Here is a 20,936-nt window from a genome sequence, read left to right on the forward strand (position 1 = left end):
TATTGAACAAAACTCGGGGAGACTGGGAAAAGGAGGTGGGAGAGGGGAAGAGAGAGGGTGGGAGAGGGGAGGGCAACTAAAATGATCAGGGGTTTGGAACAGGTCCCATATGAAGAGAGGCTAAAGAGACTAGGACTTCTCAGCTTAGAAAAGAGGAGACTGAGGGGGCATATGATAGAGGTCTATAAAAGCATGAGTGGTGTGGAGAGGGTGCATAAAGAAAAGTTCTTCATTAGTTCCCATAATAGAAGGGCTAGAGGACACCAAATGAAATGAATGGGTAACAGGCTTCAAACTAATAACAGAAAGTTCTTCTTCACAAAGCAAATAGTCAACCTGTGGAACTACTTGCTGCAAGAGGCTGTGAAGGCTAGAACTAGAACAGAATTTAAAGAGAAGTTAGATAAATTCATGGAGGCTGGGTCCATGGAGTGCTATTAGCCAGGGGATAGAAATGGTGTCCCTGGCCTCTGTTTTGGAAGGCTGGAGATGGATGGCACGAGACAAATGGCTTGGTCATTGTCTTCGGTCCATCCCCTCCGGGGTAGCTGGTGTTGGCCGCTGTCGGCAGACAGGCTACTGGGCAAGAGGGACCTTTGGTCTGACCCAGTACGGCTGTTCTAAGCTCAGGGCTCAGGGTCAGGGGTCTCACTGGACCACCTTGATTTTCATGCACACCTGCTCCTGGGTGGCCAGGCTGGCAGCTATCCTGCCCTAGACGGCCACTTTCCTGTGCCTAGTGTGGAGGTCGTGGATGAGGACCACGATGTCCGCACTAGACCAGGCAGGCGCCCGCCTCTTGCGGCCCCGGGCAGGCTCCTGGGAGCCACCAGCCTGGTCCCGGGAAGAGGCGGAGGGCTGGGTGGCAGCGGGTGGCTGGCTCGTGCCGTGCCAAGTGCAGGGTCTGCTGGCTGGGTGCTGGCAGGCTTGCACCTGGCACGGGCACCGTAGCCAGCCCGTGCCCCTTTAAGGGCTCCGGGGCCGGGAGGGGGGCAGAAGAGTTTCCCTGGTGGTGCCAAGAGTGGCCACCAGGGAAAGCTGGGGAGGGCTAGCCTCCCACTAGTTCGAATTAAGTGGCTACACAGCCCTTAATTCGAACTACTTAATTCGAACTAGGCGTTAGTCCTTGTAGAATAAGGTTTACCTAGTTCGAATTAAGCGCTCCTCTAGTTCGAATTAAGTTCTAACTAGCGGTTTGCCTGTGTAGCGCCTATCAAAGTTAATTCGAACTAACTTTTGTTAGTTCGAATTAACTTTGTAGTGTAGACATACCCATATATATTTACACACACACACACACACACACACACACACACACTGAGGTAATAGTCACACACACAATAAGCAGACCAACAACATATGCAAACCCTTCTCTCTCACACACACATTCACACACCAAAAACTCAATACAAATAAAACAAGGAATCCCTACAATAACTACAAAATTCCAACAAGCAGCACAAAACAGGAGGAGGTGCATTCTCCAGGGCTGCTCTCATTGCAGATCAGAAAGAAGGCAGGGAGGGAAAAGTTGATGAAATGAGAGAAATGCTAACAGGAAATTTACACACACACACACACAATCAGCAGTGAGGCATGTGGAGAAATGCATTTCCTGGCCCACATCGATCTCTGGGTTGTGTTTTGTTTACGGTTTCCACCCCCTTCGCATTTTCAAGACAGATGTGCAGAACTGCAGGGAACATTCACAGAGAAGCTTAAGCTGCTCATGTAAGAGTTTAGCTTTTTTTTTCTGGCTAGATGGATGCTCTCTCAGCTGCACTGGGATGGAACAAAAGCTGCAGTCAAGTCCATGTAACCATGTGTTTCCTGAGGATATCGAATCCAGGAGAGTATTCCAGATTCTCAGTGAGATCTGCATTGAAGAGGATTAAGACTAAAATGGGGCTTCCAAAACTCCATCCTCTGACCACCAACAACCAGGAGCCTTCTTCTGCCATCCTCCCCTTTAACCATTTTCATCCTATTCCCGTGCCTCTCAGTTTCCTCTCCTATTTCTCCTCTAACCGAAACCCTTTGCAGTCCTACTCCCTGAGATACTTTGTACCACTGGAATTCTTTGAACTCTTCTCCCTGGATCAACTCAGTTCCATGCTTTGTCCACCTTTATGAGCCTGATCCAATATGGATGGATTTCAGCAGGTGTTGAACCAGGGCCAGAATGACAGGGGGGTTAGAGAACAGCTGTAGCACTCGATTGAAAAAAAAACAAACAGATTTTAAAATATTTATTACTCTCTGTGGATGGGTGTAATAAGACCCTGAGAGAAGCTGAACAGCTATGGTCCAGATACTCAACTGGTATTAGCTGGCGTAGCTCCACGGAAATCAATATAGCTCTGCTGATTTATACCAGCCGAGGATCTATCCCTATTTCTCTTTTCTTTTTGCCAATTCTAACTTCCATTTGACAGTCATTGATTTCCCCAGCCATTATTGCCAGTGAAGAGCTGAAAGTCATTAACGTGCTTTTAAAATACCAGCTGCAATTTACATAGCACTTTCCTCCAACCCAAGCATCATTGTGCACCAACACTATCAACACACCTCTGGAGAGCTCTAGGAAATTGCATTTGAGTTAACTGCAGCTATCCGGGGGTGTGGAAGAATGATGGACAGACGTGGCACATCCTGCTAACTAGTAACTCCAGAGAGATTTTATCGATCTCCCCAGACCTACACTTATTTCAGCGTTGCCAGCTTCCGCGATCACAAATCTCATTATATTTGTGGCTTTTTTCTTAAGGTGCTAGAGCCTGGGGGTATGTGATCAGAGGAGAAACTTTTTTTTTTTTTTTTAAACTAAAAGCAAAAAGTTTCCCGCTCTCGTGATTCTGGAGTGAAGCCTGAAAATGTGAACGCTAAAAGCTCCGGAAACCAGAAGGCAAACAAAAAAAAAATCATTTTTCTTTAATTCTCCTGATTTTAAAGCCAGCCTTATGATATCCCAATGAGCAACCTCACTTCACGTTCCTTTCCCAGCCTAGCTGCACTGCTTTTCCATCAGGGGCTCTCTGCCTCTCTGGGCTCAGGGAAATGCAGATGGCCTGTTGCAACCCAGTAAACAGGCCAGGTAGTGATGGGTTCTGCCCTGCTCCCCGGGAGTGAGAGGCCTAGTGTGGGTGATGGGTCGTGCCCCACAGGGAGCAGACCCGACCTCCATGAAAGGGGGGGGGGGCATTGCAGCGTGCATTCCGCACTCGCCCCACAGTGGTAGCTCCCGCAACTCTGGTTCCATGGGGCTGGCTGGGCTCAGGTCCCTGCTCCAGGAGGTCCAACCTCTAGGGCTGCAGCGCTGCTCATGTTTCACCCTGCCCCCCCGACGTGGACCACAGCACCACTCACCCAAATTTGGCCTGATTGGCCCCGCCATCATCATGGCAGAGCAGCAACTGGATCAAACCTGAGCAGCACTCAGACACCGGTGCTCCCAAGCTGCCGGAGCAGGCAGCTAAGCCCAGCCAGTCCCATGGGAGTGGGGCCACCTGAAACATTCTGGATACCCGATTTTGGGTCATGACCCACAGACTGAGAAACACTGTTCTGCAGAAAACACCAACAAGGATCGCACAGTGCTGCTGACGCAAGGGACAGCACCCATCTACTGCAAACACGCAGGTGAAACACCACAACAGAGATCACGGCAGAGCGGCTGATGGGGGTGGGTTGTTCCTGTCCGGCACACAGCTTTGTGAGCGGTCTTCTGCAGCTGGCAAACATCTCCATCCCAGGTGTGCTTCAGGAAGAGCACAGGACCATCCCCCTTCAGGTTGTAATTTATGGCGATGCTTGCCAGCATCCTTGGGGCGATGTGCTGTACCTGCTGAAGGATCAGATGCTGTTTCTTGAGACAGAATAAATAACTGATCCTGTCATTAGCCCTTACGTGTGCATTGGTTCTCTGAGTTTAGGGTAGAGATAGAAGGGCATGTCTAACTCAGAAATTATTTTAAAATAACTACGTTTGAAATAACTCCCAAACAGGGTTGCCAGATGGTTTCAACAAAAATACCAGACACACTTGACATTACTTCACAATCTACATCTTATTTCGAAAATAATGGACATTTATATTTTCTCAATTTGTTTCCCAAACAGAAAGCTCAAATACTGGACTGTCTGGTTCAAAACCAAACCCCTGGCAACCCTACTCCCGAAATAACTATTTAGAGATAAGCTTCTTCCCCGAGGAAAGCAGGAGTACAGATTGTGAAATAACCACCCCATTATTTCGAAATTACAGCCTTGATAGCGTGGACGCTTCGCTTATTATATCGGAACAAGGGGGGTTATTTTGAAATAACTCCCTAGCGTAGACCAGGGCTCAGAGATTAACTGGTTAACTGATGATTATCTGTTCCAGTTCATGGTTCAACACTCGCGCGAGGCTGGAAGCCCACGAGGCAGACTGTGCTGAGAGCCTGCAGGGCCACAGGGGTGGTAGTCAGTGGGAGCCTGGTGGGGGGGCAAGGGGACAGGCAGTTTTAAAGCCTGTTTAAGTGTGTAACCAATGGAACTGTGATCAGTTACATGGTTAGTATTTTTTAATCCTTTTTACATCCCTAGTTCAGAGTCCAAGGCCAAATGAAAGGTGGATCCAATGGTTATTAGAACACTGACTTTCACCAAGTGATCTTCATAGTGGTGCAGTAACGTGTAACAGCCCCGCTCCTACTACATTTAAACTGCAGAGCTGCAGTGGGGTTAGCTCCCCGGGGCGGCGCAAACTAAGAAGTCCCTGCCCATGCCATCCTGCGAGCCGGGACAGCTATTTCCTAGCTTGCTCCTGGTTTTCCACTGCACGGCAGTCTCCCCTGCAAAGATGGTATGGGGGGGGGGGGGGGGAGAGAAACAGCTTTTAAGCCAGTTCCCCCCTGCACTGGCACCTGCTCCCCCCACCTTGCTGTCTCTGATAAAGGCAGCAAGTGGGGGGAAGGGGAGGGAAGTGGAGCAACTAGTCAAGTATTGACTTGACTCCCCGATAAGCGAAGGCTTGTAAGGTAGTTGACTAGTCATTTACATCCTTTCCAGTAAACAGGCAACCTTCCCTTCCCTCACCTCCCCCAGGGACTGACAAACTTAGGAACATCAATAATGCTAATTGTTTGCAAACTGAAGATCTCAGGATCCCTGATCCTGGAAACCAGTTCCCTCTAGTCTAGACAGACTCTTTGTGGGATCCTCTTGACTGCACCAGCATGCTGTCTGGTCCAGCCATGAAGGTATGCTTGCAGGATGTGTTCTCCTAGCTGTAAATTGACGGAATTAAATTTTGCTAATTTTGAGCTCAAGTTTATGAACCCTCCTGCTCCAGGATGTGATCGATTGGGAGATAATTGTGGATTCTGGTCTGACCGAAGCCTTTGGAGAAGTTGCCACCTGCCTTTGCCTTAGCCCAAGTCTACACTTAAAATTTGGATCAACCTCACTTGGTTGCTCAGGGCTGTGAAACATTCACACCCCTGAACACTGTAGCTATGCTGACCTCCCCTCTACATAAATGAGAGTAGGTCCAAATTCTTCCTCTGACCCAGCTACTGCTCACTCAGACCAGTGGATTATCTATATCGACACAAACACCCATTTGTTGATGCAGAAACCATCTACATTATGGCCCATAGTATAGACATGCCCATAGTACAGCATTAGTCTGGCTAATTCTTCCCAATTTCACAGGGACACAGTGAGCTTTCTTTCCTACTTGTAAAGCAAGTCCCAGATAACACACGCACTCCGCAAGAGCCAAAAGCATATTTGCTGTCCAAGGGGAACTAGCGGTGCTACAGTGAGGATTGTTCAAACATCTTTCTGAGTCAGAAAGCTAGGATTCTTCCATCCCTGGTGTGATTCTTCTACTGCTCTTTTCCTACAGGCCTGATGCAGAGGTGTTAGCAGATGTTGCCTGACAGCTGCTGCTGCATGCTCAAATTTTTTTTCTAAGCAACTAACAAACAGCTACAGATTGTAGTTTTTCAGACTTCGGGCCCGTAAATTCCTTTTATTCCAGTTGCATTCAGGCTACACCTGTCTGCAATTTATCCCCCCAAGTTTTGTAACTGCTTACAAAGCATCTTAATCCCTATGTGCGCTTTCAGCAATACCATTCAGCTTTGCTTTCTCATTCAGTTTCCCTAGCTGCACCTCCAGCACTCTAAGGGAGTTTGTTTGCTCCCCCTGCTGTGATACAGGCAGCCGCTGTACACTTGACCTTAAAAGCTCCAAGATGAGATAGTGTATATGCTTGTACTTTGGGCTGGGATGAGATCCTTAGCTTGAGGAGACAGTCCAGTGCTACCTTGAACCCACGGCAGTGAAACTGATAGCAGGGGCTGGCTGCCTGAATACAGCCTAGCGCCTTAATGTAAGTGGCTGGCTTGGTCTGCCGTTTGCACTGCAGTGGTTATATTTTATTTTCTGGGCACTTTCTTAACTACAGCCAAAATAGGTTGAACCTCTCCAGTCTGGCATCCTCAGGACCTGACTGGTGCCAAACCAGAGAATTTCCCAGACCACGGGAGGTCAGTATCGTCTAGCAGCCTTTCCCATATTTCCACTACTTACTGGGCTCTTAGAAGAGATTTAGGGGTAAAATTAGAGCTAAATGACAGCACAGAACACAGAGTCAAGACCAGGGGCTGTAAACAAACTTTATGGGACCATAGGAAACTTGGCCACAACTAAAATCATGCTGGACCATGGATATTGCCGGACTAGAGAGGGTCAACCTGTACAAATATGACCGTGGAATCACACTCCAGAACCACGTGTAGGCAAACCCTTAGTCACCTCAAGAGTTTTTAATTCTCTCTCCCCAACTTCATGTTTTCCCAACTTATATTCCCGTACAGTGTTCAGGCTACATCTACACTTCTGCGGGGATGTATGCTCTGAAATCGATCCACTAGTGGTTGATTTAGCAGGTCTAGTGAAGAAATGGCAAATCGACCGCAGATTGCTTTCTGGCTGACTCTGTTATTCTACCCCAGATGAGTAAGTAAAGTCAATGGAAGAGTTTCTCTTGTCAACCCATTGTGGTGTAGAGCCCACGGTAACTGGATTTAAAATACATTGACTCCAGCTACATTGTTCACGTAGCTAGAGCTGTGTAGCTTAACTTGACTTTCTGCTGGAGTGTAGATTCAGCCTCAGTCCTTGTATTCTGGGGCTGGGTCTGCCAGAGACTCAAAAACTAAAAAAGCGGCGAGGAGTCCTGTGGCACCTTATAGACTAACCAAAAGTGTTGGAGCATAAGCTTTTGTGGTCAAAGACCCACTTCATCAGATGCATGTAGTGGAAATTTCCAGAGGCAGGTATAAATGTGCAAGCCAGAATCAGGCTGGAGATGACGAGGTGGATCGCCCACTTCTAGTAGCTGATCTGGAGGTGTGAATTCCAAGAGAAGAGAAGCTGCTTTTGTAGTTAGCTAGCCATTCACAGTCTTTGTTTAATCCTGGTTTCTTTCACCACAGAACACCACTGGCCATCACCTACAGTCCTCAGCTAAAACCTCTCCAATGCATCATTAGTGATCTACAACCCATCCTGGACAATGATCCCTCGCTTTCATAGGCCTTGGGAGGTAGGCCAGTCCTCGCCCACAGACAACCCGCCAACCTGAAGCATATTCTCACCAGCAACTATACACCGCACCATAATAACTCTAACTCAGGAACCAATCCAAGCAACAAATCTCAGTGCCAACTCTGCCCACATATATACACTAGCAACACCATCACAGGACCTAACCAGATCATCCATACTGTCACTGGTTCATTCTCCTGCACATCCACTAACGTAACATATGCCATCATGTGCCAACAATGCCCCACTGCTGTATACATCGGCCAAACTGGACAGTTCCTGCGTAAAAGAATCAATGGACAAATCAGATATTAGGAATGGCAACATACAAAAACCTGTAGGGGAACACTTCAATCTCCCTGGACACACAATTGCAGATCTAAAGGTAGCCATCCTGCAGCAAAAAAACTTCAGGACCAGACTTCAAAGAGAAACTGCTGAGCTACAGTTCATCTTCAAGTTTGACACAATCAACTCCGGATTAAACAGACTGTGAATGGCTCGCTAACTACAAAAGCAGCTTCTCCTCTCTTGGAATTCACACCTCCAGATCAGCTACTAGAAGTGGGCCTCATCCTCCCTGATTGGATCCATCTCCTCATCTCCAGCCTGATTCTGGCCTGCATATTTATACCTGCCTCTGGAAATTTCCACTACATGCATCTGATGAAGTGGGTCTTTGCCCACGAAAGCGTATGCTCCAACATTTTGGTTAGTCTATAAGGTGCCACAGGACTCTTCGCCGCTTTTGCGGATTGAGACTAACACGGCTACCCCTCTGATACAAGTCAAACCAAAGGGAGCAACTTGCATTTTTCCTGAGCTAATTCTCACAGCATGAATACAGCTGTGCAAATGTCCGATGAGACTCCCTTGCCAGTCCCACTGCTCCTTTAGACTGCCACAATCACCACCGCTCATTTTAAGTCAGCTGGCAGCATTACAATACCAGAAATCCACTGTGAGGACACTGATCCCCAGAATATAGTGTTCCTTAAACTTTACAAGCTCTGTTGTTTCAACCAATATTTTCTTACAAGATGGTTTAATTTTAAAGGGGAATTGCAGAGTCCAGTATTCATTTTCCCAGGTGCAGTAATATCCAAGTCTGAATCCATACAGTTTTTTTCCCCCAACCAGTGCTTCTTAACGTCGCAGCCTGTGCAAGTTCAGAAACAACTATGCTCCCCATTTTACAGTGCAGCTCAATGCACGGTCAATCCAAATACAAAATCTTTTATGCAACCTTATCGAGGTTAGGGCAGCAGCAGAAGAGGATTCGGGCCAGGTCTACATGCCAAAGTTAAGTCGAGCAGCTGTGTCACTCAGGATGTGAAAGATCCACACATTTGAGTGACAGTTCCGGTGACCTGATGCGCAGGGTAGACAGTGCCAGGTCCTTTCATCAACCTAGCTACTGCCTCTTGGGAAGCAGGGATGTAAAATCCCATGTTAAGTTCAACTACAGATTTAACCGGTTAACCACCCATGACATCATGGATGAGGGGGCACTGGAGCAGCCCCCTGCTTTGTCTAGACATGGATGGGATGGTCAGGGCCCGCTGCACCATGCTGATGGTAGGGGGCTGCTCTGGCCTGGCTGAAGCACCGCACTGCGGTGGGCAGGGCCCAACCAGGCTGGGCAGGACCTGTCAACACTGCCTGGTTAACCGGTTATTCCAGTAAGCATTCTGGCAAAACTAGTCTTACCAGTTCACTGGTTAACTCTTTACATCCCGAGTGGGAAGGGATATTAACTATGGTGACAGAGAACTCCTCCCATCACTGGAGCAAGAGGCTAGTCTGCTGCACTACAGCGGGGTAGCTATCTGGGCTGCTGGAGCATTTCACGCATACGTTAGCTCTGAGCCCTAGTTCTCACGCAGCCTGGCCTTCTTCCAGACCAGAGCAGGAACTACCGAAAAATGCCCTCAGTTGCATCCTTGGCAGGTTGGTACTGGCCATTCCTGGTAACGCTGCCATTGGCAGCACATTGTCCAGCGTACACTGGGAAAATGCTCACAGTCTGGTCATGTAAAAAAACCCACCCAAATCTACCACAGACAGAGGCACAATAAAGGTACAGTGGCCTGAACAACCTGTCAAGGGGAGGAATAGAAACCAGCTCGATTAAGAAAACCTCAGTTCTGCAAGGATGGGTCATCTGTCCACCCGAGAGAGAGAATGCACACACACACACACACACGCACGCACGCACGCACTGGTTTCCATCTCAGAGACACAAAGCAAGGCAAAACTGGTGGGGAGAGGGGAGGGACGGGAAGGAAAACTAAGAACAACTGAATGATTTATTTCAGCCAGGGGATCAGAAAGCAGAGGGGTTTAGCTATGCTGGGTTCAGCTCCTCCCCTGTCAGTGTTCCCCCCACTCCACCCCCATCAGAATGCCAAGCCCTGGCAGAAACTCAAGGCATAAGTGCATAATTTGTTAAGTTTCTACAGCTTTCCTGACATCGCGGCTGGCATCCATGGCTACACCCACCATCTAATGCTGGAACAGGACATAAGGGGTGGGAGGTGTGCACGCACCCACGTGGATAAATGACACGGGGGTAGGAGGAGGGGTGGCCCCACCATCCATATCAAGGGAAAGCTCCCTGTTGGAGAGACTGGAAAAAGCTCAGTGAACATCCACTGCACGGCAGGGAAATCCAGGCAAGTCCATTGAGCAAAGTTTGGAAGCAAACGACAGAATTCGCTGAGCCCCAAATCATAAGGACCCAGGTGTAAACTACTTCCCCTTCAATTTAAAGTAAAAGGCCCTTCAGAAGCAGACCGGTTCCTTCTGATGCCAGCAGATAAAAGCTCTGGGGTGACTCTCAACCCTGTCGGCAGAATGAAAAGGGCAAATTTTCATTCCTCTTTGGTCAACATCCTGGGACGAAACATGGGACGTGACAGAGAGGGAGGGCGAAAGAGAAGGGAGGCGCAGAGCGAGACAGTGTGAAGCACAGACTCTGCGACAGCCACTCACAGATCGTCAGGGCACCGAAAGACCTGGGAACAAAGACAAAGGGGAGGTTTGACTCTTACCCTGCAGTGCTTCTTTGGCTCGCGCTAGCTCTTGCTCCTTCTGCGCCAGTTGGAGTTTCAGCTCAGTGGCGGAGAGGACCTCTGTCGACTTGCTGCCATGCGTCTCCTCCAGCTCTTTTGTTAGCATTTCCTTCATTTGCCGGAGCAGGTGAACCTCCTCCTGGAGCTGGGACACTTCTTCTCGTAACAGCACTGGAGGAAGAGAGAACACAATTCGAGGAAGTGACTAGCAGCTCTGGCAAGTTTTCAGTCGCTCAGGCAGTCAGACAACAGAAACCCAGGTGATAAAAAAAAATAGCCGAGTGCTGGCTTTGCTTGTGCAACTCTCAAGCCTCTGCAATTCCCGAGTAGGGCCCACCGCTGCACCCTCAGTTAAGGATTTCATCATTCTTAGGTACATGGTGCTGTGGCAGGGAAGGCAGTTTTACTGCCCACAGAAAAACGTCATTCTAGCAAGAAGTGAGATTGCAAACTGCACTTTAAAAAACACTGAAGATATTCTCAACGGTCACATGGGGGCTACTCAAAATGTTTTCAAGTGTGGTTAGGGTTGCCAGATGGTTTCAACAAAAATACGCCCCCCCCCCCCAAAAAAAAACCACCGGGGAAAAAATTCTGTTGGGGGGGGGGGGGGGAAGAGAGACCAAAAATAAAACAAAACAAAACAGCATGGCCCCTTTAATTGCGTGCAGATTCAGAGAAGAGGTAGAACACTAAGACCCAGGAAAGGCATTGCTTCCCCTTGCTCAGGTCTTTAGGTTTTTTGCCAGTGGCCATCTTGTTTTCTTGGTCGAGCCAGAAGGGAGCTTCCCTGCAGAACCAGGTAAGTGGGGGGTCCGGAGGCTTGGGGGAGGCGGGCCGGGGGCTGGGCCCAGTTGCTGAGTGTGTCATAGGGTTGCCAGGTGTCCGGTATTTTTTGCCTCCTGGTGGGGGGAGAGGGGGAGAGAGAACAGAAAATACTGGGCATTTTAGGTGTCCGGTATTTTCTGAATTTTTTTTTAATAGGACAGGAGGTGAAAATACGGGATTGTCCGGGTCAATACCGGACACCTGGCAACCCTAAGTGTGGTGGACTGATCACACCCCAACATCAGAATTTTTCAGAGGAGGGATGGAGCCTATAGAAGGCTGTAAAAAACGCAGTGTAGCCGTTTATTTTGAGAACAAACCCTTCTTTTGAAATAAACCTCATTTTATAAGGAATAATGGTTAACAGTTATTTCGAAAGAAGGGTTTGTTCTCAAAATAACTGCGTCTTCAAAGCATTTATTTCGAAATAGGGTATTTCAAAAAAGCGGCTGGGATGTGATTATGTAAATGAAGCATGGAAAATTCAAATCCGCGCTTCATTTGCAATTTCGCTCAGCTGCATTTGCATTCGTCTTTCGAAAGAGGAATGCAGTGTAGACAAACTCAGTCAAGGTAACAGAGATGAAGAATCCTCCATAGCCCATTTACAAAATATGCATCTTTTAAGAGACATGAGAAGCCATTACTACAAACTACTGTAAACGGATGTACTTGGGACTGGGACCAGGCCAAATACAGCTTGCCAGAGTGCTAGAGCACACCAATTGTCATAAATATCACAAGGGTATATGCAAGTGAGGGAGAATGAGCTTCATACATCACTAGGTTAAAGTGATATACTGCAACAGATGTGTTCTTTGGCTGAATAATGGAATCCCAGACAATACTGTGAGGGGCTAGTTTCTGAACCATTATCACAGCAGTATGGAGCGAGAACAGCAAAGATGCTTACTGCTGTTTTAAAAGGGTGTGTGATACAAGAGAGGACTCAAATCACTGCTGGTTGCAAATGAAATATTTAGAGACATGGCACTCAGAAATGCATTACGTTCGCCTGTACGTAGGATCTGCTTGCCTTCACTTGCCATTGTCCTTACACCACTGGGGCTTTTCCCATGTAAAAGTCTTTGACAACCTTTGTAAATATCACTAAAAATAAAGGGAGTAAATAATTCCTCCAAACAAGCAGCAGAATTTTCAACAGGGCATGATTTCAAACTCCCGGTTGCCTCTGGGTCACTCCTAGAACAGCAGCAGGAATATAAAATAAAGATCCATGAGTATACTTAAGAACAAAGACTACAAATCTGACAGCAACAACTCCACCACATTTTGCAATGAAGTAAAGTGGAGCCAGAAGGTAAACATCTACAATCCCCGATATTTAGGTGCCAGTCTATGCCAAACTAGTATTCTTAGACCAACAGCTTTCCGCTACCATTTCTGCTACCATCCTTCTCTGCTATTCATTTGCTCTGCTATTTATCTGTTCCTTCTCTGCAATTCATTTGTACCCTTAACTCCATTCATCTGAAGAAGTGGGTTGTACCCAGGAAAACTCAGGATACCATCTACATGTTTAGTTAGTCTCTGAGGATATGTCTATATTAGCCACCCTAGTTCGAACTAGGGTGGCTAATGTAGCCATTCGAGCTTGCAAATGAAGCCCAGGATTTAAATATCCCGGGCTTCATTTGCATGCTCCCGGGCGCCGCCATTTTTAAATGCCCAGTAGTTCGAACTATCTGCCTGCGGCTACACACGGCACGGGCTAGGTAGTTTGAATTAAAGCTCCTAATTCGAACTACCGTTACTCCTCCTGCAATGAGGATTAACGGTAGTTCAAATTAGGAGCTTTAATTCGAACTACCTAGCCCGTGCCGCGTGCAGCCGCGGGCAGGTAGTTTGAACTACCGGGCATTTAAAAATGGCAGCGCCTGAGAACATGCAAATGAAGCCCCGGATATTTGAATCCCGTGCTTCATTTGCAAGCTCGAATGACTACATTAGCCACCCTAGTTCAGACTAGGGTGGCAATGTAGACATACCCTAAGGTACTGCAAGACTGTTGTTTTTTAAGTTTATTCTGCTACCATTGAGCTACTTTTGTAGAGTCCTATACATGGAAACTCTATCACTTGCCCACAATACTGCTGTGTGGAAACAAGGCATGAAAGAAGAGAAGAGCAGAACAACGATAGCTGGGGAGGGGAAGGGGAAGGGGAAGGGGGAGAAATGTACATGAGGAGGACTGGGAAGGACATTTTGTTTGACGCTTTAAAACGGTCACCCCTGACTGCACAGGGAGAGGTTATAGCTTGTCACCTGCTTCTTTTGAAAATACGTTTCCCTGCCAAATCTCCATCGTGCGTTGACAGCCAGCTCCGGCTGCGAGAGGCTGGTTCTGGCAAGGCCAGACTGACTCTGCGCTCTTGCTGAGACCTTCGTCTGTGCAAGCAGTCGGCCAAGTTGTCTGCATCTGGACACTGTGTGCGGTTTGCACAGGGCCATGACGACGCGCCTCGCCAGCTTTCTACCAAACAGGGAGCTGGTGCAGAGCGACGCTGCGCCAAGCGGAGCACGGGCACTTTCAGGGCCCCCAAAGCTCCTCAGAGCACGAGCTGCATCTTTGCTCCCTTGGCATCCGGTTAGCTGCACTGGTCAACATTACTCCTCTGTCTCTCCCTGGCCACCTCAAGTGGCATAAAGCACCAAGTAGGGGAAAGGGGGCAGGAGTGTGAGGGCTGAAGATGTGGCTGGTCCCTGAACAGGGAGGACAGAGGAAGAAAATGGCTGTTTGGGGTCCCTTCTCCAAGCAGGCTTAACACAAACAAAAGGAAGCATTTCTTCATGCAGCGCAGCATTACCCTGTGGAACTCCTTGCCAGAGGATGTTCTGAAGACCAGGACTTTACCAGGGTTCAAAAAAGAACTAGATAAATTCATAAAGGATAGGTCCATCAATACTTATTATCCAGGATGGATAGGAAATGGTGTCCCCAGCCTCTGTTTGTCAGAGGCTGGGAATGGGTGATAGAACAGGGAATCAAGTGATCCCTCCCCGTTCACTCCCTCTGGGGCACCTGGCATTGGCCACTGTCGGCAGACAGGATACTGGGCTAGATGGATTTTTAGTCTGACCCGGTATGGCCGTTCTTATGTTTCTGCCCCCGTGTCCTGGTTCAGGGACCAGTCCAACAGCATTTAAAGGATAACCCTGAGGTATCAGCCTGTCAGTGAAAACGGCACTGATCCTACCAACACGGCATCACTGCTCAACCCATCATGTCTCTTTCCAAGGAGCAAACCAGCCTTGTTTCCCCAAAGGGCTGTCTACTTCTCACTTGTCATAATTCTAATCCACATCTGAGCCTCCAGCTGCCTGTCTATTCCTTTAGCTGGCCGGGAGAGTAGCAAAATAGAGAGGCAGAAGTCACATCGGATGCACAGAATCACCGGCTGCTCTGACTGTTGGCTTAGGTATTGGATTCCTTTGGATCTCACAGGATAGTCATCTGGGCGTCCAAACCCCTCCAAAGCAGAAATTTTTACCAAACTGAACTGCTGGACTTTGTTTTTCAGACCCAATTTTACTCACAACCACCAAGAGTCCCTGTCTGAATCAGTGTTTGATTACATTCATTCTTCGCATTCTCTCCCCAGAGTAAAAAATGGGCCCTGATAAATGTTGCCTCTGTTAGCAACACAGAAGCAATTTGGTTTCTTTCGCCTGAGCAAGAAGAATGTTGCCAGCTCGTATGGCTTCGAAGGGTTGAGTCCAAACCATTTGTTACATACAGGAATAAAACGTGCAAGAAATATTTCAAGCAGTTTTATTAAGACCAGAGCCTCGGTGCTTTTCATAGAATCATAGAACACTAGAACTGGAAGGGACCTCAAGAGGTCATCAAGTCCAGTTCCCTGCCCTCATGGCAGGACCCAGTACTATCTAGACATCCCTGACTAACCTGCTCTTAAATATCTCCAGAGATGGAGATTCCACAACCTCTCTAGCAATTTATTCCAGTGTTTAACCACCCCGACACTTAGGATGTTTTTCCTAAAGTCCTACCTAAAACTCCCTTGCTGCAGTTTAAGCCCATTGCTTCTTGTTCTATCCAAGAGGCCAAGGAGAACAATTTTTCCCTCTCTCCTTCTTGTGATACCCTTTTAGATACCTGAAAACCGCTATCATGTCCACTCAGTCTTCTCCTTTCCAAACTAAACAAGCCCAATTTTTTCAGTCTTACATAAGAACACAAGAATGGCCGTACTGGGTCAGACCAAAGGTCCATCTAGCCCAGTAGCCTGTCTGCCGACAGTGGCCAGCGCCAGGTGCCCCAGAGAGGGTGGACTGAAGACAATGATCAAGCAATTTGTCTCCTGCCATCCTTCTCCAGCCACTGACAAACAGAGGCCAGGGACACCATTTCTATCCCCTGGCTAATAGTCTTCCTACATGGGTTATGTTCTCTAGACCTTCACTCATTCTTGTTGCTCTTCTCTGGACCTTTTCCAGTTTCTCCACATCTTTCTTGAAGTGTGGTGCCCAGAACTGGACCCAATACTCCAACTGAGGCCTAATCAGCACAGAGTAGAGAGGAAGAATGACTTCTCGTGTCTTGCTCACAACACTCCTGTTAATGCAGGAGTGATCCACATCTTTGAAGAGAGGGCAGCCCCAATGTAATACTAACAAAACCTCACAGCACCAGTGTTCCCTGTAAGCAGAGCGCTTAGGTGGCCACCCAAGAGAGAGTCAAATGCCACCCCAGTGATTAGCAGACTGCCCATTGTGCCCACAGCTGTTTCTAGGTTTCTGTTGGTGGTGCACACCCACACATCTCAGTGCACACAATAAAATGTATTCCTCACATGAACAGAAAAAAATTAGAAGAAACACTGCACAGCTCCATTGTGAGATGGGAATATTTACCTTGACCCACTTCCAGACTAATAAACACGGACACACAGAGAGCTTGCTAGAGAGAGACACTGACGGGCTAAATAAGGCACAGAGGAGCCTTGTCTGAGTGGGAAGGTAGAATGCAAAGGTGCTGTCCCTGTAACCTACTAAAGTATAATGTCACTATGCAGCGTGGAACAAGGAACCATGCACGTCTTAATCTCTCCAATTTAAGGCAGCCTCACTGACAAACTGCATGTTTTAGTATCTACATGGGGTGGATCTGTCCCATGGCACTCCCACAAACGGAGCCTGCTAGAACCATCTACCTTAACTTCCAGTCAGCTGGTCAGTGTAGGATTTGCTGGTACCATGTCCCACTGTGACCAATCGAGACAGACTTTCTGCCCAGCTCTTGCACCTGAGTTTCTGATGACTTAACCCAGGAGCAAATCTGGCTTGTTACACGTATCAAGGAGTTAAACAAAACGTAGCTTCAGCAGTAACATGAATGTTTCCTAGCCCAATGCCTTGGAAGAATTTGGCTCCCACAACAAAACCAAGCCAAGAGGTTTCATAACAAATGATTTAGCGTCATCAAATGAGAACACTCTTTCCATTCCATGAGTACATCAGGAAAAATGTTAAATAGCAGCTACTAAAGTTAGATGAGTCAGCAAAACCTGATCACTTGCATTTAAGAGTTATCAGAGAGCTGGCCAAGGAGCTCACTGAATAGTTACTGCTGATTTTCAGTAAATCTTAGAACAATGGGCAAGTTCCTGAAGACAGAAAGCTAACGTACCAACATTACAAGAAAGGATAAACAGGGTGAGTCGGCTAATTATAGGTCTGTGGCATGACATCGATTCCAGGCAAGATAATAGAGTGGCTGAGACAGGACTTGGTTAATAAAGCATTAAAGAAGAAGAATATAATTATCAGCAAGGCATATGGAAAATAGATCCTGTCAAATCAACTTGATATTCCTCTTATGAGATTACAAGTTTAGCTGATAAATGTAATGGTGTTGATTTAGTCTAGTAAGACATCTGTACGGCATTTAACTGAATACCCCACAACTTAATTCCTTTTTATTAAAAACGGCGTATGAAATTAGCATGGTGCACATTAAACTGATTTAAGACTGGCTCAATGGACAGTAGAACTTCAGAGTTCTAAGCATCGGAGTTACACACTGACCAGTCAACCACACATTTCTCCATAGGAACCGGAAGTACACAATCAGGCGGCAGCAGCAAACAGAAACCAATCACCCCACTCTCCCACAAGTACAAACAGTACAGGCTGAAGCTCCCTGGTCCAGCATCCTCGGGACCTGACTGGTCTGAACCAGGGGAGGCCAATACCGGCCTGGGTCTCGCTTTCCCTTGGCCACTGGAGGCTTCGCGTCCCCATCAGTCCTCTTGTCCAGCAATGCTCCTGTCTTGATCCAGCTGGTTTGTCCCCAGGAGTGCTCCTACGGGATCACTGATGATGCTAGACCAGGGAAGTCTGAATTATGAAGGTTCAGCCTGTACTGGGTTAAACATGAACTACTTAAAATATAGAGGGAAAGCAGCATTTTTCTTCTGCACAGTAAAGCGTTAAAGCTGTACTAAATCAATGCTCAGATGTAAATTTTTGAAAGGACCACCATCAAGTCTTGTTCAGAGTGGCAAACATGTCAGTTATGAACTACCCTGATTCTCAAAGTGTTTGCAAGCGATGGGGAGCAGTAAATAAAGAGAGAGGCTAAGGTTACAGAGCGATCAGGATCACTTGGTTAACTGGGCACAAGCAAACACTAAGATATTTAGTTGTATAAAACACAATGCGGGAGCAAAGCATGTAGGTCATTCTTACAAGATGGGAGTCTCTATCCTGGGGAGCAGTGACTGAAAAAGATTTGGGGGTAGTGGTGCAGTGCAACCCTGTGGCAAAAAGAGCTAATACGATCTTTGGATGCCTACACAGGGGAACCGTGAGTAGATGTAGAGAGGTTATTTTATTTTGGTATTTGGCATTGGTAGCAAGTGGAAGGCAGCTTGGGTGAAAGCGATCATGAAATGATAAGAGTTCATGATCCTAAAGATTCATAGAAGGGAGAACAGCAAAATAAAGAGAATGGATTTCAAGGCTGCAGACGTTGTAAACTCAGAGAGCTGGTAGGTAAGGTCCCATGGGAAGCAAGACTCAGAGAAAAAAGAACTGAAAGACTGCCAACTGTCTTCAAAAGGGACAATATTAAGGGTGCAAGAGCACACCATGACACTGAGTAGAAAAGGTAGGAAGTATGGCAAGAAATCACTGTCTTAACAAGGAGATCTTGAATGATCCAGAAATAAAAAAAAGAATCCTATAAAATGTGGAAAGTACAAAGGATGAATAAAGGAATAAAACAAATATGTCAGGGCAAGATTAGAAAGGTAAAGGCACAAAATAAGCTCAATCTGCTAGAGACATAAAAAGTAACAAAAAAACATTCTACAAATATATTAGAAGCAAGAGGAACACTGAGCAGTGGGCTTATCCTGTCCTTAATGACGAGGGAAAAGCAATAACAGAAAGTGTGAAAGTGGCAGAAGTGCTTAATGACTTCGTGTGTCAGGTCTCACCAAGAAGGTTGGTGACGACTGGATGCCCAACATGGTGAATGCCAGTGTATTCAGAAGTTGAAATAGGAAAAGAACAAATTAAAAATTAGATAAATTAGATGTCTTGAAGTCACCAGGGCCTGATGAAATGCATCTTAGAATATTCAAGGAGCTGACTGAGGAGATATCTGAGCCATTGGCTAACATCTTTGAAAAGCCACGGAAAACAGGAGAGATTCCAGAAGACTAAATAAGGCCAAATATAGTGCCCATATAAAAGGGAAATAAGGACAAACCAGGAAACTACATACACTCAGATTAACTTTGGTGCTAGGAAAGATAATGGAGCAAGTAATCAAGGAATCCATCTGCAAACATCTGAAAGATAGTAAAGATAAGTAACAGAATGGATTTGTAAAGAACGAATCATGTCAAACCAACCCAAGAGCTTTTTTTTGATAGGATAACAAACCTTGTGGATAAGGGGGAAGTGGTAGATATGGTATACCTAGATTTTAGTAAAGCGTTTGGTACAGTTTTGCACGGCCTTATCAACAAACTAGGGAAATACAACGTAGATGGGGGCTACTATAAGGTGGGTTCATAACTACTCTGTGAACAGTTATCCAACCAGTTATCAATGGTTCGCAGTCATGCTAGAAGGGTTGAGTTCCACAGGGTCTGTTTTGGAACCGGTTCTGTTCAATGTCGTTATCAACAATATAAATACTGTCATAGAGCGTACACTTATAAAAAGTTTGCAGATGATACCAAGCTGGGAGGGGTTGCAACTGCTTTAGAGGACAGGGTCATAATTCAAAACGATCTGGACAAACTGGAGAAAAGGTCTGAGGTAAATAGGATGAGGTTTAATAAGGACAAATGCAAAGTACTCCACTTAGGAAGGAACAATCCATTTCACACATACAGAATGGGAAACAACCTTCTAGGAAGGAGTACTGCAGAAAGGGATTTAGGGGTCATAGTGGACCACAAGCTAAATATCGGAACATCTACACAGCAGTGTTACTTTGGAATAATTAACGTTATTCCGAAATAACACAGTGCGCGACTACAGTACAACCCTTTATTTCGAAATAACATTGAGCTGGAGGACTTCTTACTCCAACTCCTGGTAACTCATTTCACGAGGAGTAAGGAAAGTCAAAGGAAGAGTGTTGGTTGATTCTCCCCGATTTCTCCTCCTGGTCTTCCCCAGCTAGTTCCCGCCCCCTGCTGCCACCAGCTCTGCCTCCCGCTGGCTGGTTCCTGCTCCGGATCTTCCCCAGCCAGTTCTCCCTTCCTCCTCATCCTGAGCTCCCCCAGCCAGCTCTACCCCTGCTGGCCGCACCCCCTCCCCCGATATCCTGCGGCTAGCCCCATTCTGCCCGACCCCTACTCCCACCAGCCAGCCCTGCTTCCCATCGCCCTCCCCGCCCCATCTCCCCCGGCCAGCCCCGTTAGCTCTGTTTCCTGCCCCCACTCCTCCATCTCTCGGCCAGCACTGCTCTCCTCCCGGCCGGTCTCTCCCCCCATGAAGCGTGTCCGGTATTTCTTTTATGACTACCTGGTAACCCTAGCTGTGTCCAGTTTTGGTGCCCACAATTCACGAAGGATGCTGAAACTCTGGAGAGCCACAAGAATGTATAAACCTGCTTGAGTGTGATTGAGTGCCTTCGGTTTATCTATTCAGTTTAACGAAGAAAAAAAATCCTGCATACAGGCAGAGGATTAGACTAGATGGCCTTTCAGGTATCTTCTAACCCTATGGTTCTGTGATGCTAAGATTAAGGAGTGACTTGATTATAGTCTAGAAGGATCTATGTGGGGAACTAATATTTAGTAATTGTCTTTTCAGTCCAGCAGAGAAAGGTGTAACATGATCGAATGGCTGAAAGCTAGAGCTAGACAAATTGAGACTGGACAGAAGGCACACATTTCTAACCCTGACAGTAACTAACCAGGAGAG

At 46.9% G+C, this 20,936-nt stretch overlaps 1 protein-coding gene across 7 annotated transcripts in view; it reads right to left on the minus strand.

Annotated features, from left to right (window-relative positions):
* Positions 1–20,936, minus strand: part of KAZN (kazrin, periplakin interacting protein) — an 844,711-nt gene that overhangs the window by 150,259 nt on the left and 673,516 nt on the right. For all 7 annotated transcript variants that reach the window (XM_075906495.2, XM_075906499.2, XM_075906496.2 and 4 more), the window contains one exon: positions 10,656–10,847. In XM_075906495.2, coding sequence (XP_075762610.2) covers positions 10,656–10,847 — 192 coding nt within the window. The remainder of the gene's footprint in view (positions 1–10,655; positions 10,848–20,936) is intronic.

Source organism: Pelodiscus sinensis, chromosome 24, assembly GCF_052426305.1.
Source record: "Pelodiscus sinensis isolate ZL-2025 chromosome 24, ASM5242630v1, whole genome shotgun sequence".
Taxonomy (NCBI): domain Eukaryota; kingdom Metazoa; phylum Chordata; order Testudines; family Trionychidae; genus Pelodiscus; species Pelodiscus sinensis.